The 11,459-nt window shown below is 37.5% G+C and overlaps 1 protein-coding gene across 1 annotated transcript in view; it reads left to right on the top strand.

The window, feature by feature from the left end:
* The first annotated feature begins 583 nt into the window (after positions 1-583).
* Positions 584-11,459, top strand: part of WARS (tryptophanyl-tRNA synthetase) — a 27,801-nt gene continuing 16,925 nt past the window's right edge. Inside the window, exons 1-5 of the mRNA XM_019552515.1 lie at positions 584-809; positions 2,195-2,402; positions 5,916-6,024; positions 7,651-7,770; positions 8,454-8,636. Coding sequence (XP_019408060.1) covers positions 696-809; positions 2,195-2,402; positions 5,916-6,024; positions 7,651-7,770; positions 8,454-8,636 — 734 coding nt within the window. The 5' untranslated portion in view covers positions 584-695. The remainder of the gene's footprint in view (positions 810-2,194; positions 2,403-5,915; positions 6,025-7,650; positions 7,771-8,453; positions 8,637-11,459) is intronic.

The following is an 11,459-nucleotide window of genomic DNA, read 5'->3' as shown; positions in this document are numbered from 1 at the left end:
AGTCAGGTATTCTTTCTGACTAGTTAAAGTTGGTAATAGGTTTGACACATTTCTTAGTCATAAATAGCAGTCCTTTTTTTCTTATGGCAAATAGTCCTACAAAAACCTTAAAAAACAAAAAAAGCCAGCTTGCCTCTTTTACAGAGCATGCAGTAGGAATTAAGACTCTGATGTGTATAACCTGAGCATCCACTGTTCCACCATAAACTCCTATTCTTGACAAAAGTAGTTGATTTTATTTGTGATAGAATTTGGTCCACTATTGAGAGATGGAGGGATACTACAATGTGAAATGAAACTTAAAATGCACCAGAATTATTTATTTAGGTGGGGAGAGAAAGAGAGAGACAGAGAAAGAGAGAAGAACAATATTACAAAGTAATCTGTGGTTTTATTTTCTTTAGGACCAGTCTAACTTCTAATGTGAATCAGGATTTTATTTTTCTCAGCATCTTTGCCTTTTGAAAGCCAGTGCTTAAAAAAACCTCTTCAAATGAATTGCCTACTTTCAATGAAATTACCTACAGTGTCACTTTCAAGATAGAATAGGGTGTGAACAGCAGTCTTTAAAATGAAAAAAGTAAATCATATAACCTGTTTATCTCTTTACAGTTCTCCTCCAGTTTTTTGCTGAATAAAACTTTCAAGACCTATTTCAGATTGTGACTAAAAAAGATCATTTACATTCCTGGAAAATGTCAAATAGACAGAACTGTGACTCTGGCTCTTTGAGTGCACTTGAACTTTTTGAAAGGGTGACTATACAAGGAGATAAAGTCAGATCACTTAAAGCAGCAGAAGCTCCAAAGGTATGTTTATTTCATTTCTTGAATTGTCCCTTGTGCAGCTTAGGTCTCTCGTAGCAGCGCTGAAAATAAAATGATGGTTTGAGATAATAAAAAAATCTTTCTGTTTTTAAAAATATTTGTGTTGTTGAATTTCAGTCAACATGACTGAAACTCAGTATTAATGAACTACTGATCCTGAAGGAAGGACTGAAAGTGACTAGAATGGAAATCTGCTCTTAGTTCTGCCACTAAGCAACTTGCTTTGTAACTTTAGTCCAGTTTTCTCAACTTTAAAATGTGGATAACAATACCTTCTCACTTCTGTGAGAATCTTGGATAAAACACACTTTATTATCATACCCATGAATTGGTGTGTGTGTGTGTGCACATGGATACATGTATGCGCATGGACAATAAATAGACTCCTAGTTTGATAGGAATCAATCATCACTTTTCAGTCCACCTTTGTGGGATCAACAAGGTGCCAGATCCTGCCCTCTGTTTGTATGCAGATAGTGTTCATTTCCATATAAATTGTACATATGAAAAAGTTGCAGGATTTGGGATCCCAATATGGTTTCAGGGTTTTTTTTAATTGATAAAAAGTCTTAGTCCCTGGGATTTTATGTGTATATGAATAGTTCCAATAACATTCTCTTATGTAAAGCAGGGATGTCAAAGATATTGTCCACGGGACTGGAAGTTTGATGGTGGGACAAGCAGTGGCAGTGTTACTTGCTGCAGCAATTAACACAGGCACTGCTCACCCCACTGCCAAATTTATGACCCTGCAGACTACCTTCTCACTCCAGATCTGTCCCATGGGGAATTCTACACTTCCTCTCCAGCCCATAGGGGCCAAATAAGTTTGACACCCTGATATAGAACATAACTAAGTAAGTCATAAAGAAGTCATTTAGGTTCACCAAGATCACTTGCAAAGAAAAATTAATTAATGTTTTAAGGTGAACCACTGCAAGAGTATTTTTAGCATAATATCCTGAAGCATTCTCATCCAAGCATATATAAGAATTTTGTATGTCAGGAAGTTGAGCTTCATCAGTCCCTTCAAGGTAGGTAAATATCCTTGTTCTTGTTTTATAAATGGAAAACCAAGGCACAGAGAGGTTAAGTAACTTGCCCGAAGTTAGTAAGTTTTTATCATTTGTGCGTGAAAAATGCTCCGAAACTGTCATCATTTCCATTTCCTCCTTCATGGGCCTTCATCCTGCAGATACATAAGCAAAAAGCTAACTTAAATGCATGTAGTCCCATTGAAGTAAGTGTGTGTGTGTGTGTGTGTGTGTGTGTGTCAGGGTGTATATGTGTAAGCGTCTGTATGTTGGAGGTGTTATTGGAAAACCTTCACTGAAGTCTACTAAATTTGAAAACGTTCCTTTATTCAGGATGAAATTGACACAGCTGTGAGGTTACTGTTGTCATTGAAACTGATGTATAAAGCAACAACAGGACAAGATTACAAAGCTGGTTCACCTCCAACAGATTTCACACCAGTAAACAATGCTCCAGCTTTAGCAGAAGATGATGATTTTGTAGATCCATGGACAGTGCAGACATCCAGTGCAAAAGGCGTAGACTATGACAAACTCATAGGTATATACTCTCTTATACTATAAATTCTGTATTCTAAATGTAACTTTTGTAAAATGATTCTAAAAACCTAACACTTTTTCAAAGGTTTGGTTATATCCTCACATTTTGAAACAGAAGTTCCATGTGTTGTCAGCATGTCCAGCTAATAATATGACCGTTTCCAATTACAGAACTTCCATGAAGCTATTACTGTGTATAATAACGGAGACTGCTCATAGGGACCATTATAATTAGTTGCAAACTAGCTTCCATTATACCCTGTCTTTTTACACTAATGCATTTCTAAAGAATTGATTGTTAAGCTGAAACTATCCACAGATTGCTCTCTTCTTTGTGAGTTTTGTTTTATCTTATGCTGAATTCCTTTTTTTGGAATTTGGGTTATAGGGAGAATTAAGCAGAGGAGTGTAAAGGATACTAGTTGGCTGACTTGGGTGGTGCTAAGGTATGATTTAAACTGCCATTAAACAGGGAAAACCAAGTAAGGAGTGCAAACAAAAATACTGTCCTGTCTAATCTCTTTCATTTATAGCATTGTACAGTCTTTGTACCTACAACATGTGCAGATCTGTACAGAAACTGGAAAGTCTTCTAGCCCTCCTGTTGAAACGGATAGTGTCTATTCAGCAATATGCATTTTCTGGCTTAACTGTGCAGCCTTAACTTTGCAGTAATCTGTTGCATGCAATTTATGTATATTGGTTTGTAAGTGTCAGTTTGTTCTGTTCTCCCAAATGTTGTTTGGAAGTATGGTGGTCTGAATATGTTGGAAGCAAGGGTTATCTAGTGATCTTTTGTTGGACCAGCGGTATAGCTGAGAGCGATGTCCAGACAAGCTTTCAAGAACAGATGTCCTTTAGGTCAGGTGGGGACCTGAAGAAGGATACTGTGATACCTGAAAGTTTATATAAGTCTCTCCCAATCACACAGTTGGTTCAATAAAAGATATTACTCACAAAAATCTTTGCTTCTTGCATATTATAGCTACATCATAACTTCAACACTTGTAAAAAAAATGCTATAAAAGAATAGGAGGGCTTAACATTAAAACAACGAGATCCAGCTTGTGCTGCTTCAGTAGCAGCATGTGTACATGGACGTGTACAGATTTTTGGCCTCTCATACCAAGTTGTGGGTTCGGCAGGGGATATTTATTAAGAATAGAATGGGATTTCATTTCTCCTTGGGGATTTTGAGTGGAGAAATAATGTAATTAGATTCGAATGGTAGGATTCTTTTCATCCTATGAAGAATAAGCACTCCAGGAAATGTAATACTATTCAGCAATAAATAAATATTTTAAAAAATCTTCCTTTCTATAAAGGTTTATAATCCTAATCCCTGATTGCAAACAGTTTGACTACTCTTCAAGGCAGAGGGTATTTCTGCAGATTGAATATTCGTTAACACCACAGTCCCTTTGTTTTAACTGTAGACATGAAGCAAAAGTGCCAAGAAACGATGCAATTCAGTGGCATATTTTTTCTAACATAACTTTCTTGAACGTACATGGCTATGTGTAGCCAAACAGGAGAAACCATGTATAACTATAAGGATATATTAGGAAAGAATGAAGATTTTCTTCAACAAAGAATCTCCAAATTAGTTGCTGTTTGGAATTTGGGATATGGAGAGAATTAAGCAGAGGAGTATAAAGGATACTAGCTGGCTGACTTGGGTGGCGCTAAGGTATGCTTTAAACTGCCATTAAACAGGGAAAAAATTCCACTTCCCTACTGAACGATTTTGATTGTGAACATGAAAAGTCCTCCCAAGTTCAATTAATCATTTGGCTTGAAGTCATCTCAGACACATTAAGAGAAAGGAATAACCCCTGGCAAGACAGGCATGCCAGTATTGTAGGCACTCTGACCTACTAACTGTGGGTACAGAAACAAGCAGGTTTATCCTGTCTGTGGGAAAGGGGCAGAGTTTAACCAGAAATCAGTTCTTCACCACTCCTTTCCTCTTCGTTTGGCTCCTACCGCTGGTATAATCAAGGAGATTGAAAGAAAGGAAACTGAAAGCAAGGCAGAACTGAAAACAAGTGAGTTTTCCCAGTGTGATTAGCAGCTGAACTTTAAGTTTGAGTTGAGTTTCTATACTGGTAGCTGAATTGTTAAAAACGCTTTGAAGACCCTCACAGTCGGCATAAAGCTGTATCTGTTGTCCTCATCTTTACATTTAAAAGTGACAGAAGAGGAAATAAAATAATTCAAACTCAATTTTTTAACTAGGACCCTTTATTTGTCTGATTTAACCTTCATTTCTACCACTTCCTTGGTATAATCTGGTAAACATCATCCTATGTCCCTTCTGTGTCCATATGCGTGTGGTTTTTTAAATTGTTTTTTAAGGTGGCAGACTTCTGAAAGGATAAGCTCTGTAAGATTATGTATTATCAATCTTACAATTATGGCCTAGGGCTTTGGTGGAAAGGAGCAATTGGTTCTCCCTGTCTTTAAATTCTGGTCAGAGGAAGAGATGGAGGGATGAGCAGTGGTTAATATAAATCTGGTTAAAATTCCCAGTGATGCCCCTTTTTTCTTCTACCTCTGGAGATGCACTGTTCTCAGATGATTTCTCATGAGATCATTAACATTGTCCTGCATTTGTTCTGTAGACTTCTCAGGTTGCATTCAGCGTATTTATATTGTCTTCTCGAAACGAGAACTTGCTGTCAGTTTCTGTTTTCTTGATGTCAAACCCAAACAGCTGTTTACATGCCTGTTTTTGATGCCTGATACATCCTTGAATACATTTCTCAAAGAATCTGCTCTCCTGATACCGGTTTTAGGAAGGGTCATATTTATTCTAATCCCAGAGGGGCAGACTGTCTTTGCTCACTCAGCTATCTTGGTTACAGCAATGCTGCCAGATAGTTTCAATCTTTATGTTTTTGTGGAGAATCCAGTCAAGCTGGAGCTTCCATAATGGTATCAAAATAAAAGCAAAGGACTTAATCTTTCTGAGGTGTGAAAGGCAAAGAGAACAGTTTGAATGCTTATGGCTGGCAATAAGCTTTGGGAGGTAAGGAAGGGAGCTGTAGAGCTACACGGCATCCATTCCTGAAGCAACTTTCTTATTGATTTTAAAGGGATGTTTTCTCTGAAATACTTTTGTCTTACTCTATCTTAAGGAGATTGTATACGTACTGTATTAACCAGTCATTGGTTTCCACCTGTAAAGAATGCCCTGCTGTGGTAGTCACAGTTGGGACCAGGGGACTGTATCTAGATCCCGGTCCGAGAGTGAAAGAATTGAATGATTCTGCCAAAGATCACAAAGGTGATCCTACAAGGCTAGGAGGGGTCAGAGGTGCTGTTACTGTGGCAAGAGTGAGCAGCTGTTCGCAAGTTTTCTGAACATGGTAATTAACTGTGACCCAAATTATTTCAGCTTTGTAATGTTGTTTTAGATGTCTTCAGTTTAGTGCCTAAGGAATGTATTCTGTCTAAGTGTATAGAGCACTTCAGCTGGCAACATATATAAATTATGCAATTTTTATTGCAGTTCGGTTTGGCAGCAGTAAAGTTGACAAAGAGCTGATCAGTCGAATAGAAAGAGTAACTGGGCAAAAACCTCACCACTTTCTACGCAGAGGCATCTTTTTTTCTCATAGGTGAGTGAGTTTTCTTACCAGTGCAAAGACAAGGACTGCGTGCAGCTCAGAATATATACAGCACCTGTCCGTGTAGTGGGAGCAACTGTGTCCAATAGAAAGCCATGCTGTGCTGTCATTTTACAAATGTAAACCCAATTGAACATGCTTGAAACTATGCTTGTTACTCCAGATTTACACCATCCTGACAGAAAAATTTTGCCCCCAAAGGCTAGTTAATTTCTTTCAGAATATATGCATTGATTTAGAATACTTCACCATTAATTCCAAGCAAGTAGGGAAAATTTGGGGAATGCAATATGGGAGTCGTTGCTATTTCACTGTGATGCCTTCCTTCCACCTTGTATTATAAGGACCACTGTTTTTATAACGTGCATGAAACAGTAGCATAGAAAATAGCAAATAAATGCTGTTGTGTTAAACAGAAAAACTATCATGTCACTAGTTTAACAAGAAACAGCTGGTATTAAAATATTAAGTCTAGAGAAATCAAGTAGTTTTGGCATGTCATTTTCTCTTAAAGTCTAGCACTAAAATATTAAAAGCTTTCTGTAAAGCAGCACATCTTTATTTATTAAATGATGCAACTAGCAGTTATATTTATGGCTATTGCATGACTCGCTTTTGCAAAGGTGGCCTTAATGAATGTGTGGGCAGCACAGGAAATGTTATAACCCCTTATAAATAACTGAGGGGGAGGATTCAGAAGCTGTTTGTCATAGGGCATGATTCAGCAATTTCTCCTTGCTTGAGTTCCTCACATTTAGCATCTATTGAAGGAGTATCACAGCTTATCAGCAGAAATAAAATCCCTTGAATCCCACATCTAAGTCCTTTTTAAAGTTACCCTTTGTTCCTGGAAATAAAATCTTATTTCTTGGTACAGTCAAACTTTTTGGGAGCAAGGTGCAAGGGAAGGCAGATGGATACAAGTTGTTGATTCAAGCAGGAAAATTTTCAAGTGTTAGGTATTGTCTGGTTCTAGTCATGCCTAGGCCCATTCGTCAATCAGTAGTTAACGACATAAACCTCTCTGGGCTCATGTAAAGTGTCTGTTGGTTTCCTTGAGTCTCTACACAGATTCAAGGATCTACAGCATCCTGGGATGCCTTGAGATCCTTTTAAGGGTGTCATGCAACATTAGTACTAGTAAGTGTACAAAGACTTACACATGACTCCACAAGACAAACCGACATATTTCAAATAGGAATCCATAGTGGGGGCCTTAAGTCTAAAAAGATTAAGAACCACTGGTCAACACTGTTGAAATCCAGTGGACAACCAGTGCCTCCCATCCAATGTCATAATATAAATGCTGTATTTTCTGTTATTAAATAATTCTGACTTTACTTTTTTTAACCTATTTATATGTTCTCTCTGAGGTTTAGGCAAGCACAACTTTTCTTTTCTTGTTTTCTTTAGGTAACTCCTTTTAAGTATGCTAATAATAGAGTGTTAAGTTGCTTTATTTTATATGTGAATACATTTGGCAGTCAGAAGCTTTCACTCTTCAAATCCAAGATTTTATTTTCTCTTACAGTTGTCCTTCTAGAATTCATTCATTTATCCTTGTTGCTCAGCTTCTATAAAAGTCATATTGTGTTGCCTCTTTTTTATTTTCTGTAGAGATATGAACCAAATTCTTGATGCATATGAAAATAAGAAGCCCTTTTACCTTTATACTGGTAGAGGCCCCTCCTCTGAGGCAATGCATGTTGGTCATCTGATCCCATTTATCTTCACAAAGTAAGTAGCTTGAGCCACTATGTTATGTACTTCATATTGGACAAGAACATTTGGTTTTCATCTAGGGAGATATTGAATTGCATATAACATTTGAACAGCGCATCACAATCAAGAACTGTTTATTTCAGTTAAATATAAGAGCAAACGTAAAAATCTGTTACTGAAATATTAAGGTCACATTTGGTAAAGTAAATATGTTACAGTCCAAGCACCCACTGTAACTTTCCCATGTGTCAGGTAAATATTATTCGTTGTTCTTTTTCCTGTAAAATAAGTGTATGCCAACTCAGCAAGTTTATGTAATGGTTTGCATGACCTGGTACCAACAGTAGCTGGGAACTCGGCTTGAAGACTCACAAAATTCCTTTCAGACTTATGTTGCTGAATGACAGCAAATACAGTGAAGCCACTGATGTGGCCTTAGAAACCTAGCCTTGTTTCAATTTTGCCTGAGTAACCATTTATGTTCTATGCAAAATGTGTGTGAAAGAGTAGTTCTGAGAGAGGGTGATGGGGACTCTGTGTGTTCTGACTTGATAGAATTTTTGCAATGGTTTTGTGAAAGTATCAATGACTAAATAACATGCATAGAGGTAGAGATTCAAACTTCTTTGTTTTTTTTCTCTGAATTTACAACCTATTCACTGTAAGTTATCTTAAAATATTTTTTTAACTTTGAATAGGTGGCTGCAAGAAGTATTTGATATTCCTTTGGTTATACAGTTGACTGATGATGAGAAGTACCTTTGGAAAGATCTGACGGTTAAGAGAGCTAATGAATATGCTATAGAGAATGCAAAGGATATCATAGCCTGTGGTTTTAACATCAATAAAACCTTCATCTTTTCTGATCTTGACTACTTGGGGTAAGTTTATAACAATTTCATGACCCATATCAAACGTTTTAAAGTATTTTCTGTGTACTTTCAACAGCTAGCAACATAAGCACAGCTTTATGACTGGATTTGAAACCTATGAGACAATTTTTTGTGCCACTTAACACAGAACTTTGCTTTTAATGAGAATTTTCTTACTATCCGTGGCTGCTTACAGACATAGAAAAAAAAGAAAAGAAAACAGTGCTTTATGCCCCCCATGCCAAGCACAGCGCATGCTCAGACAAGGCAACGTGTTAGTTTGACCTGGCTTACCCAACATCTGTATCCATCAGGTACTTCAACAGGGTTTTTTGGGGCTTTTATCTAATAGCTGAACATTATTTGGGCCATATGGATGGGAGAGGCTTTTCAACTGACACCATTACCAGTTAGTAATGTGGTTACATTATTCTAGCACGCTACTACACAGTGATTAAGAGTGAGATTAGGTTTCCCATTTATATTTATCATGGCATTTTCCTACCACACTTACTGTGGTTCCTCCTGTGCTGTCCACTTTACTTTCACCATCATAATATTTTCTGTTTATACTTTAGTCCTAATTTTGCAATTGGTTTATATGCTTGTGGGGCATACATATACCCTGCCCCTTACAATCAACAGTACTTTAGATTAACAAACATTCCATCCTTTGTAACTCATTGGGGTGCTGGAACCCATTTTATGGTATGCCATATTCCATTGGGAACATTGGAAGACTTAAACAGTGGAACCCTAAGAAATATTTATCAAATTATTTCTAACATACTTGCCCTAAGTCCCATTCCCCATGTTTTATGGTACCATTTACCATTATTTACCATGAAGCCCATTTTTCCAGCCAGTTTTTATATGCTTTTCACAAATCCACATTCATTCTACTTCAGGTGTGCCCAGTACTACATCTTTAATTAATTGCATTTGCGTTTGACTTAACAAAGATTATGCTTGGGTACATGCCACTGCTTTTGCACTTTGCTCTATCATGTCAGTTGTGGCTTTCTCTATCATGTTAATTGTTTTCTTAACTCTTTTTATTAACAATTTTCCCAGTTGTCTTGCTTCTGTTTTAGTTAGATTAATAATTGTGTTGGTATGTAACAAGGAGCTGGACCTGGGGCTTCTCAACTCATCTGTTGCACCTGTTGCTGTGATTAATTTATTAGCCAGAATTTTTACATTTGTAGAATTAAGGGTCATGTCGGCAGTTTCCACTTGTTCCAATAGCACTTCTAAATCCTTTTTTTCATTTTTTGCTTGGGTTCAGATTGTGGTCCCTGAAAATAATTTGGCATAATTAACACTAAACATTGATTAAACCTTTCATTGTTATTTTGCATAAACCTTTTACAAGAGCTGTTAATGTTACTAACTTTAAAACTAATTACATTCATACATACATGGAACATCATAAATGTATAATTGGTTACAGTTTCTCTCAAACTACTGAGGTTGCCAAAACTAATTTCTTTGAAAAGAAGATCTTGCTTTGGAACCAGGGGAAACTATTTGGAGCTGAGCTGTTCTCAGTGGTGGCAGATGACAGAACAAGGAGCAATGGTCTCAAATTGCAGCAAGGGAAGTTTATATTAGATACTAAGAAGAATTTTCTCACTAGGAGGCTAGTAAAACACTGGAACAGGTTACCCAGAGAGGCGGTAGAAGCTCAATCATTAGAGGTTTTCAAGACCCGGCTAGACAAAGCTTTGGCTAGGATAATCTAGTTGGAGATAATCCTGCTGTGAGCAGGGGGTTGAACTAGACGACCTCCAGAGGTCGCTTCCAACCTTCATTTTCTAGATTCTATGAAACACCTTAGCCTGTTGTTCTATCACCTGTTGTCCATCACTGGTTTGTAGAGCACATTGATAGTTTCCCGAATGGGTTATGGTTTTACATGAATGTTTTCCCTTTGTAAAGTTGCTAACTATATAATAAAGTTTTCAGTATATTGTACCATCAACATGGTGCTAATAGCTGCAGACTTCATCTTCAGTGTCCACTGTGATCTCATGCTGTCATTATATTACAACATAGAGACGTGTTGCCCGTGACTTTCAGCGGACATGTGCCAGCTATTATGTCAATTGCACACGTTTTTGTTAACGCTGGCCTTGACACAATCATTCTGCCACCAGCTATATCTGGACTAGCTGAACAGTTTTGCTGCTTCTGTTATCATCAGGAGGATCTGTATCTTACTAATGTTGTCCCTGTAAGACAAAAAAGAAGAGCTTCTTGCCCCTGTTATTGGTCTCTCCATGCCTTCATGTATAGGTTGCTTATTTTTTTGGATTACCACTTGATGCACTGTCGCACTAGTCTTGTTTACAATCCCTGTCCATAAAAGACTTAGTGAGTGATCCATCTCTTTAAACAACCTGTTTAGTACATGATCTCCTACTTCCCATTTCTGGGGATGTAGTCAAGGTCCCATTCTCCTGTCCATTTTATTTAATATTTGGTTTTAGGGTTACACTTGCCTGTTAACTATTACAGTTGAGTTTACAAATCTTGAACCCATTTGTCTTTGAGAATTCTGGGTTGCATCTCATTGAATGGACCTTTCACCCACCGATGCTCTGAGAGCCTAATTTTTTTTCCCCATCATTGCATGGTGAGGGGGGTAATCATATGCGCTGCTCGGGTTCTTCTGATTGCCATTAAAATTAAAGGTATCTATCCCAATCCTAACCTTGTTTGTTGACTGCCTTATGCAAGGCAGTTATATAAGGTCGTTCAACAAGTTTTAGTTAAAGCCATTTTCAAATGCAGGATGCTGAATACACGTAACGGTGAGGCACACTGGAA

The sequence above is a fragment of the Crocodylus porosus genome, unplaced genomic scaffold, assembly GCF_001723895.1.
Source record: "Crocodylus porosus isolate Cpor-Errol unplaced genomic scaffold, CroPor_comp1, whole genome shotgun sequence".
Classification (NCBI taxonomy): domain Eukaryota; kingdom Metazoa; phylum Chordata; order Crocodylia; family Crocodylidae; genus Crocodylus; species Crocodylus porosus.
This window is presented reverse-complemented; position numbering and strand designations above follow the sequence as displayed.